General features: G+C 33.0%; 2 protein-coding genes and 1 long non-coding RNA gene across 3 annotated transcripts; 2 read left to right on the top strand and 1 right to left on the bottom strand.

Annotated features, from left to right (window-relative positions):
* The first annotated feature begins 2,883 nt into the window (after positions 1–2,883).
* LOC114377505 (homeobox-leucine zipper protein HAT22-like) lies at positions 2,884–4,679 on the top strand. Its single transcript, XM_028336046.1, has 3 exons — positions 2,884–3,583; positions 3,678–3,757; positions 4,017–4,679. Exons 1-3 carry the CDS (start codon positions 3,095–3,097, stop codon positions 4,297–4,299), a joined length of 852 nt encoding a protein of 283 aa, XP_028191847.1. The 5' UTR covers positions 2,884–3,094; the 3' UTR covers positions 4,300–4,679.
* A 5,857-nt stretch (positions 4,680–10,536) lies between these two features.
* Positions 10,537–11,723, top strand: LOC114375645. The gene is made up of 2 exons (XR_003658801.1): positions 10,537–10,767; positions 11,071–11,723. It is a non-coding gene; the product is annotated as an uncharacterized LOC114375645 (long non-coding RNA).
* A 5,901-nt stretch (positions 11,724–17,624) lies between these two features.
* Positions 17,625–19,600, bottom strand: LOC114374662 (probable xyloglucan endotransglucosylase/hydrolase protein 6). The gene is made up of 4 exons (XM_028332332.1): positions 19,342–19,600; positions 19,127–19,227; positions 18,843–19,039; positions 17,625–18,611 (listed from the first exon to the last, which is right to left on the bottom strand). Exons 1-4 carry the CDS (start codon positions 19,544–19,546, stop codon positions 18,221–18,223), a joined length of 894 nt encoding a protein of 297 aa, XP_028188133.1. The 5' UTR covers positions 19,547–19,600; the 3' UTR covers positions 17,625–18,220.
* Positions 19,601–20,294: the final 694 nt, after the last annotated feature.

Below are 20,294 nucleotides of genomic sequence, written 5' to 3'. Positions count from 1 at the left end.
AATTTCTTCACTGTTTCAAAGTCAAATTCTATCTACTTCGTCCTGTTGGGTCCCCGTCCCAAATCAAAACAAAAGCAACGGTTACCCATCTACTTTATTTTTTGGAATTCAGCCACTTGCTGACAAAAGCTCTGCATAATCCTGTTCTAAAAATGTTTGGTACATCACACCTGATTATATTACTCGTTCAATGATTAACAAATTCTCCAGAAGTATCCACAGCTTAATTTAGTTCTTTGTTTTAGGATAAAATAAAAGTTCAACTGATAACATTTAATAAGGTGCATGGTCTCAGTTTATTTTTTATAATTTTAGTTAATTCATTTTAAATCAAATCAATGAAAATTAATTTAATTTGACTTAGGTGAATGAATTAAAAAAACATTATATTTTTTTAATTTTTATCCTATCACACTATCTTTTTATGATATTAAAATTTAATTCAATTTAATTATCAATTAAAGATTTATTTATATTTCAATAATTTTAAATAATTAAACCAATTATAAGAATGATATTATTTTTAATTTATATGACTTTTTTACAATTATGGATTTATACGTCCTAATTATTAATCTCTTTATTTAGAATATATTAAGGAAATTGGATAAACAAAACCAAAAAAATTAATAACCCTAAATAAAAATGTTAAAATGAATGAAAAAAAGGAAAAAAAATAAAGGAGAAATTTACATACTTAAATTTAAAATATAAAAAAATATCAAATTATTGGGTGGAGTCAGATTATGATAAAATAAAAAGATACTTCAAATAACTTAATCAGATTATAATTAATTTAATTTGAATTTAAAGTAAAAAAAATAAATTAAAATAATTGATCAAGTTTGCCAGAATCTATCTAACGGCAAAATATCGTGGTTTATGGCCTTTATAATATCTTTAATCAATGGAGTTTCTTTTTTAAGCAAACCAATTAAAGCTGTTGTGGTGTTGTACGTAGGCTGCAGGCAGAACTAGCCTTCTTTGCAATTTATATTTTCTTTTATTTTGAAATAAATAAAATAGTTACCTGAGGTCATAAATACCTATCCATGACGCAATAAATTAAATAGTAAGTTCGTCCTAAAGATTACCGGCTCAGCCTAAAAGCTTCTATGATACAATTTCTTATGCCCTACACAAAAAGTAAGTAAACAAAGACACGCATAACTTACTATTATTTGTTGTTTGAAAATCGAGAGGTCCAGTTTTCTGCATTAAAAAGAAATTAAAAAAAAAGGGTGTTTCCCTCTTTTTGACCTTGTTGTGATCGAAGAGGAGATTGGAATTAGATTCAGGTACCGAAAAGCAAAACAACTTGCATTCATATTTTCAAAATAATCATTTGCCCCCGCCCACTTTTTGTGTAACCATGATGATGCATCCAATTAAAGTTAAACTAAAAATGCGATAGTTTATTCCCGTCGAACATCCTGCTCAATTAATTGATTATTTCCAATTCAATCCTTGTTGGTTTAATAAAAAGGAATTCCCAATTAATTAACACTTGAGCAGCTTAATGATGATGGTATTTTCCCTATGATTTTTTCCTATTACATTCAGTGAGAACATGTTTATCATGCATTCAACACCAAAAAATGTTTATCATGTATTTCATTATGATCAACAATGAGTGGTCCATATAATATATTAATTTATTTTCATTAATTATGGAGAGATGCATGCTAAATATACACGCATGTATATCCATGGGGAAAAAAAACTAGATAAAAATTTGTTTAATGATGTGTGTGACAAATAGTGCAGTAAAAAGCTGGTGGTAATAACGCCGTTATTTCCTGCTGACTAAATTGTTTTAGGTTTATATCATTAATAATGGGTGACCTAACTTCTGCTCAGCATCGCCGACAATGCATTATTGGGAGTGCTTATAGTACTAATACAGAAAAGTAGGTCCCAAACACTCCACATCAACTTTCTAGTTAAGCAAAGATCCGGATTCTTGTTGATGAATCATATTCTGGCACCATTATAGCTCTTTGAAACTCCATTTGTGTCTTATACCTACTTTTATCTCATTTTCTATTGGAAACAAAAACAAATAGTGCACATCCCTTTCTAATCTTCCACATTCATTATAAGCTAGAGAAAAAAGGCCCAAACACAGTCCCTCGCATTCCTAATTCATTAAAAGGTATGCAAGATTGGTAAGCAAAGTGACATGGTACCCATCTCTAACTAGTTCAACCAGGCATGAAGTGGGAGACAGTTCATGTGTGGGTCTGTTATAGTTGCAAAACTTTTTGACACATACATCCTATATTATACACCTATTCCCAATCATCTCTTCATTTTTGGCTTTTTGCGTTATATTTAAAATTTTCGAAATAACTTGCTAAAAAATCTTTGCATACGTGCCACAGGGACAATTTATCATTTATATTATTATGTGTGGGCGTGAGAGTGATCAGGTGGGGAGGTGTAACGTGGAAAATAAATTAAGAGCAAAGAACAATGGTGAGAAAATGAATAAACGTAGGAGAGAAAAAAAAGAGAAAGAAATAATTAAAAGCTGCTGGGACACGAGTAAAGCAGGACTAAAGGGGGCCAATAATTGGTACAATGTAAAGTGAAACTACTACATACGCAAGGAAGCATATATAGGTAAAGAAAGTGTGGTAACAGTATAATGTCAATAGGAATATATATATATATATATAAGGTAACCAGGTTCATGTGTGCACTGTAGGATCGCAGGAATTGGAGAGAAGGGATTTTCCAATTTTGTCTGTTATTATAATTATAATGGACGTAACAGTAATTGGGCTCAAATTGTCAACCTATGCAACAAGACATATACTACAAGGGACTTTCATTATTATTTCCAATATATCAAGATTCGTTTCTCTACTCATTCCTCCCTTTGATTAACAATAATCATAGCCACCCACCCACCCACCCAACGCCCCCACAAAAGGTCCTATTCATTCCCTCTCTATCTCTTCTTCTTAAGACCCTTTCAAATATCCCATGAGCCTTTAAACCACCACACACCATCTATAATTCCCCAACTGAAGAAGCTCACACGTACATCTATCACTCCCCCCAAACCCACACCGTTTTATTCTCTCAAATGGGTCTTGATCAGGATGCCAATAGCTCAGGCCTTCACCTCGTTCTAGGGCTTTCTTTGACTGCTAGTGTTAAGGAAACCGCTCCGTCCACCAAGCCCGATGATCATCATCTTTGTGTTATCAAGCCAACTCCAACGAAACCTTATCCTTCCAAAGAACCGTCTTTGACGTTGGGGCTGTCCGGTAAGGGTTACCACGTGCCCAGAAATAACGTTGCCATCAACAAGGTTTATTGTGAGGACCCTCTTGAGTTCTCTAGACAGACATCACCTCACAGTGTTGTTTCGTCTTTCTCAACTGGGAGGGTCATCAAGAGGGAGAGAGATCTTAGCTGTGAAGACATGGAGGTAGACGCAGAAGAAAGGGTTTCTTCACGAGTGAGTGATGAAGACGAAGATGGAACCAATGCTAGAAAGAAGCTCAGACTCACCAAAGAACAATCTGCACTGCTAGAAGAGAGCTTCAAACAACACAGCACTCTCAACCCCGTAAGTAATTAATTCATTATTTTATTTTTTTTATCTCTATATCCTCTCCCGTGCAAATTTTAATTAATATTAATTTTTTTTATTGGATTTACAGAAACAGAAGCAAGCTTTAGCCAGGCAGTTAAATCTCCGGCCTCGACAAGTTGAAGTGTGGTTCCAGAATCGGAGAGCCAGGTACACCAAACAGCACCATAAAAAATGTTTTATTAATTACGTGTGGCACGATATATAATCATCAAGCACAAATTAATAATATCCGTATATGTGTGGCACGATAAAGTTTTAGTTCTACAAATTAAACAATTAATTAATTAACACCTACAATCATTTGCTGGTTGTTGTCTAATTAGAAAGGCTTATTAATATTGAATTCATAAGATAATAACATGATGACTTTGTGGTGTATATTAAGATTTTGGATTGTGTGTTGCAGAACAAAGCTGAAGCAAACGGAGGTGGACTGTGAGTTCTTAAAGAAATGCTGTGAAACATTGACGGACGAAAACAGGAGGCTAAAGAAGGAGCTGCAAGAGCTGAAGGCACTGAAACTAGCTCAACCCTTGTACATGCCTATGCCTGCTGCCACACTCACCATGTGCCCTTCTTGCGAGAGGCTCGGTGGCGTTAGCGATAACGGTTCGAATAAAAGCCCCTTCTCCATGGCTCCCAAGCCTCACTTCTATAACCCCTTCGCCAATCCTTCTGCAGCATGTTGATTATTGTGGTTAGGTTTTCACTCTTCTATAAAAAAGACAAGAGTTATTTCCCACAACCATTGTATTTTTTTGGTTGAGGGCGATGCGTCTAGCCAGGGAAAATTAAGCTGTAATTAGCTAATACTGTTGAGAGTAGTAACTGCTGATTGAAATTACCTTTTTCTTTTTCTTCATCTATTGTATGTTTATATAAACCGTTATAGAAGGTGTTCATCTACGAAGGAGTTAGATTTTTTTTTTCTTTTGTTGTTCATTTATAAAATTCTCATGGTAAGTGTATATGTACGTGTATAGATACACATATGTCAATGTTGTGAAACATCCATTTATCCCCCTTTCTTTGAAAAAGAAAAAGATAGCTAGAGGGTTCTGGGGGCTAATTTCTTCTCCGTTCCAAGTCCGCAAGTTAACGTGCATCTTTTTCCTGACTGTAAGATGTCTTCAGACTTGGATCAGTGATTGTTCTTAACAAATATGAACTATTATTATGAAAATAAAAAATAAAAATATGAACTATTATTTAAATAATTATTAAAATTAAGAGATAAATATATATAACTTTTTAAAAAGGTTATATGACTTATAAATTATAATTATCTTTTAATCCTGATCATCTACAGATCATGACTTAGATATTTACAGTTCTTAATTATTCTCACTATAAATATGTCTTTAAATATATATACGACTGATACGTACATAGTTGATCTAAATATCGACTACTGCAAGTAATATTATGTGAAATTCAAAGTTGAGTTCTCTTAAAATTATGAATACATTTTAGAAAATTCTGTGTGTTGGGTTTACGACGTAGTATAATGTACCAATGTTGAATGAAAGCGGAAAATTAGCATTCTTCTACCCCACAAGGGGGCAAAAATCTATTATATCGATCATTTATTTAGAATTCAACGGAGCAAAGTTATCTCAAATATACCCCAAGAATCTGAATATAAAAAAATACCCCAAGAATGGTTGATATCATAGCCACAGTAGATTACAACATTAGGTCAAACTTTATTTGTAAATTATAAAGTCAGGGTTCGAATTTGAGATTATTAATCTGGAGAAGACTTTATCAAATTCTAGCTCAAAAATTTTTCTTATAGCTGTACATACCGGTAATAAGATAACCTAATTATAGACGGAATATGATTATAAAAAAATGTCGTAGGTATGACTTATATCTTAACTTGCCGGGGAAAAATACCAGAGTAAAGGAGAGGAAACTCGCACAGTAACAAAAAAAAGTAAAAAAATAAAATTAAAACAACGATAATTGAATAAAGACGTGCGTTTATATTAATTATTACAAATAATTATGTAAATTGTTAAATAATATTTCAAATAATTTATTAACTAGTTTCTATTATACACACATACATTTTTTTGATGTACTATGATACACATATTGTGTGCATATAAAATACATAAAATTATGATAGTTGAATATCTGAATATATGAGTGGGATGGGAGGTTATGATTAAGTTAGGGAAAAGTCCAAGTTCTGGATAGGGAAGTTAGCTCACGTGTTTGTGTCTGGAAATCAGTTGCTTAAAGAGGAATCGAATGAGAGAGACATAGAGTGAGAAAGAAAGAAAGAAATGGATGGTTCAGTTTGAAATAATAAGGGTTGATAATATGTGCATACGGTGCCGTCTCGTGAGGTGCTTTGCCTTTAAGGGGACTGGTAGGTCACACCCCACGTGATGGCCCAATGGGAAATTGGTCTCACTCCAAAATCAAAATCTTAATATGAGATTTTATTTAGTATATATTTGGATGAATGCTCTTAAAATTCATTTTATAAAATTCATTTTAAAATAACATAATTTATGTTTAAATGTTTTTATTATAAAGTTAAAAGATAAAATTTGGATCAACACTGAAATCACTAAAAGTTATTTTAATCAAAATTAATTTTGGATGTAAAATCATTTCTAAATTTTTCTTTAACTTAAATTTAAACATATGAAAATGAATTTAAAACGAATTCTGAACCAGAATCAATTTCAGGAGTGAAACCAAACAAGCAAAATTCTTCCCTTCTTCTTCCCTTTTTTTCGGTTAATTTGCCACACCCGGACCCGAAAAAAGCCCTTATATTCCGCTTCAAACGTCATCTGATATTTCTCGTGCCCACAATCAACGGTCCAGATCTTTCGCATCCACCGCTAATTGCACATACACCGTATACGTTCCCCCCATGCTATCATCATTGGAATTAATGGTCACTGGACCATTCAATTTCAGTAATATACTCACCAAGACGTTCCTTTGTCTTTTCCGTCAACTGTATTTTTCAGTCAATATAACACTCGGATATTTAGTCCTTTTAATCTAAAAGAAAACAAACAAATAAAATAAAATCACTTCTAGAAAATTCAATTTCAATTGACATATTTATTAATTAATACAGTAGTACTATATTAGAAGACCTGTCTATCTACCAACTATTACTGATTATTGATGAGTCAGAAATTCAGAACGTCCTAACATCTACCAAACTTAGTACATACAGAAAAATAAAATAAAATAAATCATATACGGGCAGGTGGATTTCATTCGGGATAATACAATAATATATTGAATTTCACACATCATTCATCATGCTGTACATGTGGACCAATAAATATAATAATGAGAGGGACTTTCCAGGAAAATAGAGGCACTTTCCAGGAAACTGCTAATCTGCAGCCTCCTCATTATCACTTTCATCACCATTTTAATCCATCGCCATCATCATCGGATGAGGTCCCCCTAGCTTCAATGCCCCTGTTGAACTCCAACCAAGTCTTCAAGTGCATACATGCATATCATTATTTTATAAATTTCTAGAATGATGGATTGATGATCGAGGACCCAACAGTATGAAAAAAATATTCAAATTTCGAGTTTAGTACTTCTACGGTTCTACCATTTAATTTTCCCAATAACCTCCTAGCTTGTCCTTGGATGTACACATACATGATCATGTGTACCAGGCCTTTTCTCTTTGTTAAACCCTTGCGTAATGAAGGGGCCGTGTTTTGTTAAAGGATAGGAAAATGAAAAAGAAACATGCATTATTGATTATAGCGGCCTCTATGCCCAAACCAAAATAAAAAAATAAAATTAAAAACTTGGCCAAAACTACTCTGATGTTTTAGTTCGAACCACTCTTTTAAGGTGTAGATTTTGTATGTTTATTACCAAGATTTTAAATTGCATCAGAATACATTATGGACAAACACGATAAATATGGCGCAATTGCACTTGCAATGAAAAAAAAGAATAAAAAACCTTAATGTCGCCACTGTAATCACGATCGCTGAAGACATACTTCCTTATAGTGGCATACGTACTTGTCAACCCTACAAACGGAACCCCATTAAACGTACAATTATTTGACGGATTTTAAGATCATGATAATCATAGTCAACTCTAATTTGCATGCATGTATTGATTTTGATAATGTTTCTTGATTTAAAAAAAAAACATTTTCTTTATTTTCTTCATAATTACTTTGTCAATGATGCACAACTACTATATCTGTGCAATTTCATGATCATCTCTAATTAGTTTCTCTATATTTATTAACATTTGAAAACATTTCAACTCAGCGATCATCAGCTTAATCAAGGCTAGCTATAATATAATGCTTCGCAGCATATACAAATTCAATATGTATTGATTCGTGGAGTTTTCTTGAATTCACCCATATCGGCCACATTAACTATTGATGCATTCGTAGTTTCGAACAATCGTACAGATAACGCCATTTCTTGTAAATTTTCTGTGGTGACTAAGAAAGTACAGTTCTCTTTTACGATATACACGCCTTCAACGTCGGGTTTGCATTCAAGAATTTCATGATGCGTACTAACTAGCATAAATAGTAGTAATCAATTGACCAGCATAAAAGTAATGTAGTATTATTAGTTTATCTCCATATTTTCTCTCAAAAAATGAGAGCCATCAAAATTATTTCTATTGTTAAAATAAATTTAGTTGATTTATTGATATATTCAAAATTAGTACTTTGTATTTATATACATACATTTTAGTTATGTTGTATACATTTATGATGACTACATCAGAATACATAGTGATGCCGAGGCAGCGACAGAACATCTCGAATATTTGGACAAATTTTAAGGGACGGGGGAGAAATTATTTGGTCACATATATACAGTGGTACTTGGGATGCAATGTTGCAAATAGAGTGTCCCTCTTATAAATACTTTGTATTAAAAACATATATATTTTAATTATTTTTTGTTTGTAAATTTTAAGAATAATTGATTTTTTGATTACACCAAACTGGTTAGAAGAAATAATAAACCATATCCCAATTCAAATATTGAATAGGTTTGATTTGAAAACCATTTTAAATTATTTATTTTTTTAGTTTAATTTTTTGTTGGTATTTTTATACTACCCTAATATATGGACACATACATTGATACACATCACAAACCCTTTGCCTTGCTTAGTCAGTTTGTTGAAGATTCATTCATAGAAAATGAAAAGTAAAGTTGAAGACGATTGAATCACCAACTTGGGGTCATTACTACGAGAAATTATTAGGTTTGTTAGAGAGTACTTACATTAATTATTTAACTTTAAACAATATTGTTTAAGTTTTTTTTTTTTCACTAGAGGATATGACGTGAAGTTATTTATATAAACACTATTACTTGAATAACATTATATCATAAATAATATATTTTCAAATATTGTAGGATCCATAAATTAATTTAAGCACTTATTTTAATAATTTTAGTATTGAAGTGAATTTTTATTTAAAATACTTAAATCTATATAGAGTTATAAGACTATAAAGTTATAAGACTCACAAAATTATGATAAGTAATTTATATAAATAACTATGTATGGTAGATGTTCTTAGATAGTTTATGAGTATATCTTTAATTTAGTAAATATATATTTGATTGTTCATATATCACATAATTATTAGTGGGAACTATAAATAACGTGATTTTTTCCTGATCACCAAATAATTTATCCATTACTAGATACATTACCGTGTTTCACGGAGACTAGCTCACCACATTCACACGCGACAGGCCATATGCCATGTTAGTATTCTTTTATTTCAATTCAATTTAAGAGAAGCCGAAACAGCCCAAATGATCATAACTCACATGACGGTGGCCCAAAACTCCTAACGTGGACAGATGCTAATTATCAATGACAAGGTCAATTTCTTATCTCTATTGCAAATTTTTTTCGTTTGGGTAAACTAACTCTCGATTGGAAATTGTTTTGCTTTTGGCAAATATTCAAGGTTGGGCCCAATTGATTATTCGTATTAGTATTGGAATTTGGAACCCCCATGCCCTGCTATCATAATCTGCCTTGTCCTTTATGGATATATATTCAACTTTTATTTAAGACAAAAAAATGTAGAAGCTAAATAATAAAATAAATTATGGTCCAAAGGGAAGGTATTGATATATACATTGGAAAACCAACCACGCCGTGAAAGAAAAATGTAGTATTTTTCTTCAATTCCAAATGAGTGTGATGTAAGGTTTTCGTGCCTTGTCAAAATTGTGCTAACCAGTAAGCCCAACATCGGGGATCACGACCACGAGGCCCCTCTATCTTTGGTTATACCTAAGCATAATTTACCCTTTATTTGGTCGTGTATTGTGAGCAGTGGCCATGCTCTTAGTGGTTCTTTTCTGGAATTTTTGGAACACTGACGCTTTGTTCTACTTATACAATAATCCATAGACACCCAGTGTTAATATACACTTAAAAAGAGTAAGAGTAAGAGGCGGAGATGCAATAGGTGATATAATATAAAACGGAGAGATAGAAATAAATGATTTGTATCAATAGTGTAGTATTGTATCATTACATAGCTGAAATAGGAGTCTTTAACAACATCTGACAAAAGCATTATTATTATGAAGTTATTTCTGAAGAGATAAAAAGCTCTTGAGCAAGCATGTGGCAATGCATAAACATTAAAAAACAAAAACTAAAGAAGAAAACCCATAAAAGAAAGCTAAATTTCGTGCATTCGATAACCAATTATTATTGTTTAATTATTTTTGAGTTCCATTGGAAACAAATGCACAGTTTCCCGGGACCTATTCAACAAACGTTGTTTGGACTTCAATTTCTTATTGGTAGGGTATTGTTTGTTTGCTAGTACTAATAAACAAATAGAAAAAATCAAGTGGTTACAAAAAAAGCAGGTGCGAGTGATCATATTATAAGACATCATAGTGTCCTCCCTCCAAAAAGAAGAGAAGAAAACAAATAGAAAGTATCAAAACTCTTGTCATGCTGGACAAGCTCTCTCCCTGGCGTGTGATTCAGAGGCTTTCTCTTAAAAAGGTTGCTCCGAACTTCCAAGATGCCCATCACTAGCATTATTCATATAAGATATTGGGGATTGCCATTTGAGGCTGCATGCCTTCACTCAAGTACCATTTGACTGTAATCACAAGGTGGGTACATTTCCTACTGTTTCCCCCATTGTTTCTCATGACCCATTGCAAAGCCAATTCAAATACCATCTTCTCCTTCATTACCTTGCTTCTTCCCATTTTCAATCCAAACTCCTCTTTCTAAACATGTTTTTCGACCTGTCCATCCTTTAGCATACAATAGTTACGTGTGATGCGTATGCACGTGACGTGGACCTCCCTAGTCTTGTATTATTTTCTTTCCATTGATATAATACTCCGTTGCTGGGAAGTATTTCTTACCTGTAGTAAGTTTTAAAATACGGTTTGTGACCGTGATTTCAGCTGCAACGTCAAGGTTTTTGGAGGTGTGGCCGCATCAGCTGTATTTATCTGCAATTTCTCACTGTACCAAAAAACGCAACGAAACAACAACTGCCACCACTGTGACCTCAATTTAAAACCAAAAAAGTAAGTGGTTCGCATATTGTAATGCTAAGGAGTGACATGGGTGCTCTTTCTGTGCTGCTGGTTCTACTGATATTCTGCAATTCTGGGATTCTTGGTATAGCTGGAGGTTTGTTGAATTTCACAAGGTATGCTATACCACGTAAGAATATCTCTGGCAATGGCAAAGCAGAGTTGGAAGACAAGAGAGGCGTGCCATCAGGAGCTAATCCTCTGCATAATCGGTAGAGTAGAGAGGACATGGTGGTATTTGGGACCACACAGAAAGTGATGATCACAGAGTATTAGTTTTAGGAATTAGGACCTCTCAAAGGGGCTAAAGGAATCTGCTATTCCTTTTGTTCCTGTTTGGATGTTATTGTTATCTGAAACATGGAAAAGTATCAAAGCATATAACAATTGCCTAAAATATTGATTCTTTTTCTGTGCTCATCTGACATGTTTATACATGAGCTGTCTCTTGGTTTAGTAACACCTAATGGATGTCTTGCTTGCATGCCTATTATAATTAATTGTTTTTTTTTTTTTAACTGCTTCTTATATCTCTTTCCGATGTGCCATAGCTGATAGTAATTTTGTTTGATTAACCGTGTCAATTATTCAGTTATCAATGTACACATACCCCGCCAATTCCTCCATTGGCTTCACGGTTTGTTGATATCTTCTCAGATTATCAATGTGCGGGTTCGAACATCATCTTGGGTAGGAAATGCTTGAAATTGTGCTAGCAACTTCAATTATTTTATATTGATTCTAGCAACTTTATTATATCAACAACTGAAAATTAACAAGCAATTATAATAAATGAAGCGCTCAAACATGTCAATACTTGTTCGGTAATGTTTTCCGCAGGAACAATGGTCGTTAAGACTTATAAAATATCGCAATGACTTTGGTAATTACCACAAATCACTTCTGGCAACAAATGTGTCAAAATTACAACGATAATTATTACTCTTGAAACATAAGTAATGACAGCAATATCAAATGTCATTATTAAGCTTTTCGCAACAGTAGTTTTTGTAGTGACATTTTTCTCGCTGACAAAATTTATTTTCTCTATGACATTTCGGCCAACGAAGAATGCCACTGTGAATAAACCTTCTTTCTTGTTGTGCATACGTATCTTCAAAAGAGGCAATTATTCTTTAAGTCCGGTAGATTCATTGTAAGAGAGAAAACTCTCCCCGTTCAAATATTTAATAATTGTATCCTTAGATTTGAACTCAAAACTATTAATTAAGTTAGAATCATGTAATTGGCCTTAAAAAAATAGTATTGATAAAACAATTTAATTATTATTTAAATTAAAAAATTACTTTAAAAAGTAAGGAGGTATCAGTTATGATGGGGCAATAAAAAAAGTGTAGAAATTATGTTTTGCGAGGAATTTGAGAATAAATATTTTTGAATGGAAAGAGCAATCAATCTGTTTTGAGGTTTGAGAGAATGGCATTGGCAACGCCAGCTCTCGTGAAAGAGAATCTTGCTCCCTACAGTTAGTTTCGCTTGTTCTGTAGCAGAAAGGATGCTTCTGTGCCTGCCCTTTTCGGCTTGGGGTCGTATACATGTTCTCTGTTCTTGTCTTATTTTCTTGTTCTGCAGGTAATACGAACATTTTGCTGTCCTCACCTCGGCAACAAGACATGAACAAGTTTTTTTTACTTATTTTTTTAATCCTTTCCGACATTTGTTTTGTTTACTAAAGAATCCCAATTAACATTAAATATTCAGGAGAGCTTGTTCTTTTAGGTTGGGCTGTGGCACTGAAAGCTTAGATGGCCAACATTTGAGATAAAATATCAACAAACTTTTTGGGAGAACATTTTGAGAGGAAAAGAGAGATATGAAAGAAAAAAAAACATAATAGTTGATGTACTAAAAAAGGAATATTAAGTTTGTGTAAAAATTGAAGCACAAAAAATCATAATTTAAATAACACTTTATTATAAATAGAAAACAAGTATAATCAGTATTTTTTTTATGAATGAATTAGATTTTGAGAACTAATAAGAATTAACACAAACCTCAAGATTCAAAAAATATTTATAGAGATATTTATAGATTATTTATCAATAAGATTCTATCACATCAAAGGTAAGAATCAAAATTATAATTGTATAAAATATGAATTCATTATTTATCAACTCGATTAACTTTGATTGACAAACAAGTACACTTAATATAATTATATAGTTAAGATTAATCATACAACTAACATTTGTCAATAAAAAAAATTATTCATATTTTTAAAAAAATTATTTCATGATCTTTGTAAGTGTTTGAGATAGGCAAAGAGAAGAGATTTAGACAGGAAAGAAACAAAGAAAAAAAATGTAATTTAACAACGAGAGATTGTGATTTAACTATAACTCAATTAGGATTATCTTGATTCTCCCCTAAGGTAATCTTTTTTCGTTCTAAATTTCACAAATTTAGTTTATCTCAATTTTTTTGGAAAATAAACCCTTTATTCCATATTAGAAACTTGATCCCTTAAGCGAGCAAAATTAGCAATAAGCATTAGGTTTAGAAAATTCACGCGCGCGCACATATGGGTGGGAATACGCCAGACCGGTCTACAGGGGCCTACATAAAGTCTGGCCTGAACTGACCTATTTAATTAAAAGGTTAGGCTCATGCTTTTTTAAAAGCCTATTAAATTAAATAGATTAGGCTTAGACTTATTAAAAAGCCTGATAGGCTGGCCTATATATATATATATATATTATTTTTTGGGTACCAATATGTAATATTATTTTTTGGATACAATTAATTTTTTTTTGAAACTATCAGACTTTGATTACACATTACTGCTTCATAACTTCTATTCCTATAATCAAGAACTTTAATTAGAATTTAAGTGTGAGTCATGTGTCCTTTTATATTTCTCATTATTTTGATTGATTTTTCTTTTTCTTTAACTTTTCTATTACGTTCCTACTCCATAAAATATTAAATATTTAGTGTGAAAAAGGTTATTAGGCCAGACTAGGCTTTTAAAAAGGTCAGGCCGAACTAAATTAAAAACCTTTGATAGGCTATAGGCCAGGCTCAGGCCTCAAAGATTCATCATAAACTAGATTCAGGTCTTTCAAAGTCTGACCTGACCTATTCCCACCCTTACGCACTCACAAATTGTATGATTATTGAATTTTTTTTCTTAATCAGTAAAACAAATGGTACAAGGGTATCATAACCCATGTACACAGATAAACCAACTCAGAAAACCCAAGTTTACTATGTTTAGCACTTATTTAAGCCAAAAATAGACCTAAATAAATCCCTATTTCTCAATTACAATACTCATATTACTGATCAATTTCTTAATAAATGTCAATCATGGAAAAATATTAAGCTCAAGTTCAATATTTCTCTTTGTTGAATTGTTCAATAACTAATAAATCCACATGGAAAAGATTCCAAAAAAATAATTTGATTACAATATGTTCAAATCAAGGATTGTGGATTTGAATGTTCATGGGACAAAAACTAGACGGAAAAATAACGGCATTCTTTATTTTTCTAAGTTAATAAACTCTAAAAAGAGAAGCGTTAGTTTAGTTATAAAAAAAACTCTAATAATATAGTAAAAAATGGAAAACGCATTTCTGTATTTTACATTTACAAAACTGGGCAATACATATCAACACTGCTAGCATAAGCCGGTAACTGAGCTATATAAATCCATCTCACACGTTGGGGCAGAAAACAAAAAGCCAACACCCAAGAGAAAGGCATAATCACCTAAGAATTTTAAGACCGTCCCCATTGCATTGCACATGGGGATAAAAACATCAAGAACTCGTTTCAATCGTTTATCTCGTTATAAAAAAAGGTGGTATATATATTAATGCAATTAATGAAGCTTTTTGAGGTGCAACCAATGAAACTCTAGTTATTTGTTGATGTTATTTTTTAATGCAGCCAATAAAATTTGAGGTGCGCATCATCTTTTGGTCTAGAAATCGGAGCAAGAGCAACGTCTGTTCCGGGGTTTTAAATTTATCCACGTATTGCATGCAATAAGGGTTGAAACATCTCGTTCGAATTTGACAGATTTTATTACCAAATTCAGCAAATTAAGATGATGATAAAGCATTTTTGTTTTGTCATGATTTCAGAACTAGTGGTTAGAGTTACATGTTCCACTCATGGTATTAGTCTCTTGTAAATGCAAAGTAAGGCTCATACAATAGATTCATAATGGGTTTGATCCTTCCTCAGACCTACCATGATGCTAGTTTTATGGCAGCGGGTTGCGCTTTTTCTTATGATAAAAAACTATTCATGGATACCCATGTGCCATACACACGTCAAGAAAAAAGGTGTGAATATGATAAACAATATGATGTGATAAAAATATATATATTTAAAAAATGAAAGGTGTGAATTGGGTGTATATAAGGGCATGTGTCCATATATTGTTCCTCTTTTATGATTTCAGATATAGACGAAGCATTGACACATTCACAAAAGGAAGAATATAATACACCTAGCACGGGAGGTGGGGGGATCGGTGCCTTCTGTCCTAGATTTATTATTCTATATACTTGGGCATATTACCATCCATGAAGAATTATTGTTCCTTTGTCATAAACAATCTTTTTTTTTAAAAAATGCCAATCCTTTGTCATTCCGTTTTCTGTTCTAAACAGTAAGTTTCATCCTCCATTAATAGCAGTAGTTTTTTCCTTTGCATAATTCATCGAGGAATGGAGAAAAATTAAGTGACATTGATAAGATGTGAAGAAAAGAAGGATGGAAAGGTACGTGTGCCAACCTCCTACTTCAAAACAACAACTGAAGAAAACAGCTTCATCAAGAGATATTACGTCTAGAGAGTTGACATTATTTTAATGCATAGCAGATCTAAAATGATTTTTGTGATTGCAACAACTACATACGTTTCACCACTAGTTTCTTTGAGTTTCGTGATTCTGGAAGAGCATGTTTTTTCTCTTCTCATCTTGTCACAAGTGTTTCGGTCCTCTTCGCGACCAGAGTGTCGCCACTAAATTGACAAAAACAGAAAATAAGGTGACCTTTGTTAGGAATTAGAGTTGGAAATATTGGAATTTAATTAGTATTTGTTACGTACCTTGAATAATTAGTATTTGTTACGTACTTTGAATAATTTGCTTTTCTGTGTGGAATAGGTCAAGTTCTATTTATTTTGCATTTGTTATTGTAGGCCACCTCTTTTAAGAGTGCATTTGTTGCTGTCGGCTATGTCTTTTAAGAGTCCTAGAACTTCAAGTTATTTAGTAAATAGTTACTGTTTTATTTGTAACTGAAATCATAAGCACCTCTTTTATGTATACACTGTGCACCCTGTCCATGATTGTTCTTCGTGGATAGGTTATTTTGTGGATATGGTTTTGTAAACTTAATTGGGTGTATATACTGTGTACATGCATGCCTATATATTTAAGAGTTAGCACTTTTACTGGTATATTTGTGTATATTTAATAAAGCTTCTTCTTAAAAATTTAAGAAAACTCATTCTTATTTCACTCGTGTTTGTAGGCTTATTTGGAGACTAATCGGGAATGAATTGAAGAGATATTTTACTTGGTTTGAGCATGAGTGCACAAGCTTTAGGTTTAAAAGGAAGACTGTTGAAGATTACTGACTATTGCATGTTTAAACATTTTGTATTATGTTTAAACATCGCAAGCTACACAGATAAGATGTAGCCACTGATTTGTGCACTTTTAAATGCTCAATAGTGCTTTTAAACATACTCAATTCAACTGAATTAATATATATAGTTTTTCTTAAGTTAGTTAGGAGACTTTAAGGCAGTTGGGAAACACTTTGTGATATACAAAACTCTCTCTGTCCTTGAGAAAAAGGATTACTCTCATCAAATTGTTAATGGAGATCATTTCTTTCTGTACTCTCTTAATTGGTTCTTTATTCTTTTTACAGGTATTACTGAATCCTTATCTTGGAGAAGGAGGAATCTCGTGTTTCAATTTATTTCATCTCAATTTATGGTTTTATCATTCATTTGAGTGAATTTTTATGTTTTTAATGTTATTCTTGAATTGGAACAAGAGTCAATCTCTTAATTAATTAGAAAATTGGTTATTAAGTTGAGTGTTGAAGAATCCTTCCATAATTATTGAGATCCTACTAATAAGACTTAATAATTAAGAGATCGGGAGAACCCTCATGTTTAATGCTTTTATTTTTATTAGGAACACTCAAGGAATTGGGAGTTAGTAATAAACTTGTGATTTGACACTTAGACCAACAATCTTACAGAAACCAATACTTTATACTTCCACTTTTCTTTTTTAAAATGATTGGTTGGCGCACTTATAAATTTCCCTTATCACATAAGCCCGTTTCTCAGCAATTTCAGGGGACCATATAACTCAGATTCATAAGAAATGCAAAAATAATAAAATAGCGAAGTTAGTGTCAAGTAGCGAGGACCAGCTTCATGACGGTTGACAGGTCATGTAATGTTCTTGACCAATCATATGTTGTCCTTAGCTTATACAGAAACAGAGGTAGTCATTGCACAAACAATGAGATTTGCTACATCACAAGCCCAAAAATATCCTTCATGAATCATCACAAATTCACAATAATGCGCAAGCTTTATTGCACCACAAACAATGCGCACTTTAATACAAAGGCATAGTAGACCCAGAAATAGCTTTTGACTTATCCTCTTCTGGTCGAACATAGCCCACGCCCTACATACACTATAATCATTTGCCCTCTTCCCCAAAACCAAACAAAAAAAATGTTAATTTCAATTGATCCATGTGGTATGGTATGGGGACACAATAATTTACCCCTAGTCTTAAGTTATTGATGTGCATTTTATTTCACGTGTTTATATGAAAGACATGAAATAATTGAAGAGGCGTACCCCATGGGATAAACTGAAATTAACTCAGTTGTAGTATATATAGTATGATGTATTTGAACAGTGGAGAATGTAAATTATATATAGGGGTATGATATGCCTGTACTTGAATAATTGAAGTGACTTGAAATTAAGGGTTTAAATGCCGGCAAGGCACTCTGGTGGGGTCACTGAGAACCTTGACTTATCTTGGCAGTAATCATAGATGATATGGTTGAGACGAACCCACCTGTACCTTCGGGCTTCAATGGCATTAAGAGCTTGGTATGCAGCCCCTTCCCACCAATTACTTTGGTTAGAGGCACAGTTGGCAGGTCCTGGCACTGGGCACCCTTCAATGTCAAAGTCCTTGTAATATGCATAAAAAGGTGCCTTACTCCAATCAATTTTCTCCAACCCCCCTCTTGTTGCCCAATTATCAGCCTCCCACAATGTTGAATACACTCCCATTGCTTGCATTGTTGGGTATGGGATTCCCTTTCCCTCACTGTTCTTGTACACTCTAATGGGAAAATCATCAACGTAGAACCTGCATGCACGCACATAAATACCACCATACATTATTAACTAGCAATTTGGCAATTGGGCTACACCTTGATACAATTTTTTAAAATTAGAGTTACACCTTAGTAAATATCAATATGAAATACTTAAAACTTCAATTTTAATTGAAAAACACCGCTAACAGTACAAATTCTAATTGGTAAGTAAATGATTCTTAATTCATTATTATTAGCGGTAACTCTAATATATATCTTACACGATATGATGATGATTCCACATAATAGTATAAGTGTGAAAATCCGCAGAAGGGTCAAACCAGAGGTTGACCCTTTGTTCTCTATCTCCTTTTCCGTGAGCATAGATGTTTGTCTGAACTGTGTAAGGCTGGCCACTACGGTTCCCCAAGAACTCAAAATCCAGCTCATCACGTACAGTGTCGGTGTCAGAATTCATCTACCATAATCCACAAATCAAGTGTGTTAGAATATTTATGTAAAATTGATATTAAATGGAAATGACGATAATGAGATTTAGGCTCACATAAAATGCAGTGACAGTGCCAGCAGAGTCTCCCGGAATGAGCTTGATCTTCATGCTAACACGGCCAAACATGTACTTACTCTTGGAGGCAAAGCCACAACCTGTGGCAAATGATGCAGAGTGTGTGTGGTAAATGGTAATTAATTGGTTCTTCCTTTGCATAGGGAATATTAAAGAGAAGAGTTAGGGACAAACAAGTTAATGTTATGGCTTACCAGAGTTTTGGTCTAGAATGAGTTGGATGGCTCTGCCTTGATCAATTTGCCTGATATGAGTCTCTGACCACGTGATTTCAAAGTCTTGCAGAAAAGTGGCGGGTCGTCCCCAAACACACACACCAGATACGAGAAACCATGATAATAATAATACAATATAGTAGACACCAACGTTTCCAAAAGTGTTAATGATGGCCATGGACATTGTTTAACTAAAAAATTATTGGTTAATTTGGGATGCAAGTGGAGGGGAGGGAAGTGTGTTATTTATATAGGAGCTTTAAGAATTGGACGAACAATGCACTGAAACGTTGAAATTGAAAGCGTCACAACAGCGTAGCTTTCCATACAGCTTTTCACGAACAATCACTAGGGCCTACACTATTCATGCTTGGCACTTCTTTTGTCCTCTGCTGCCTAATGATTTTTCTCTCAGCGTGTGCACTGTATTTTTTGTAACCCAATAAAAATGAAGAATATGTGGACATCACAAAAATCTATTTAACACCTAATAAAAGAGAGAGAACCGTAAATATAATAAATGCATGTTAGGAACAGTTGTGTTAAGCCAAATTTATGTTCATTCTCACATTGAAAGTAAAACAAATTATTGTTTCTATTTTCTATAGTGATACCATGATTTTGGTTGGAGTAACCGGTTTTGAATGTTTTCCAACACATTATAAGCTACTGATATAATAAGAAAAAAGAGATAAAAAATGATAAATACTATTAATGAGGTGTTTTGAGTGAATTATCTTTTACCTTAAAAAAAAGAGTGAATTAGACTTAATGTATCATTACTTTATTTTTTGTTGTTGCATTCAAGTGTCCGAGAATCTTTTTATCGCTACAAGAAATTGATTTTTTTTATACAAAAGGCCTAGGTTATGTGTACATTATCTTCTTTTTTTTTGTGATTGAGGTTATGTGTACATTACCTAATGCTAAAT

This window comes from Glycine soja, chromosome 11, assembly GCF_004193775.1.
Source record: "Glycine soja cultivar W05 chromosome 11, ASM419377v2, whole genome shotgun sequence".
In the NCBI taxonomy this organism is placed as follows: domain Eukaryota; kingdom Viridiplantae; phylum Streptophyta; class Magnoliopsida; order Fabales; family Fabaceae; genus Glycine; species Glycine soja.
The sequence above is the reverse complement of the archived record's forward strand: the minus strand, read 5'-3'. Positions and strand labels throughout refer to the sequence as shown.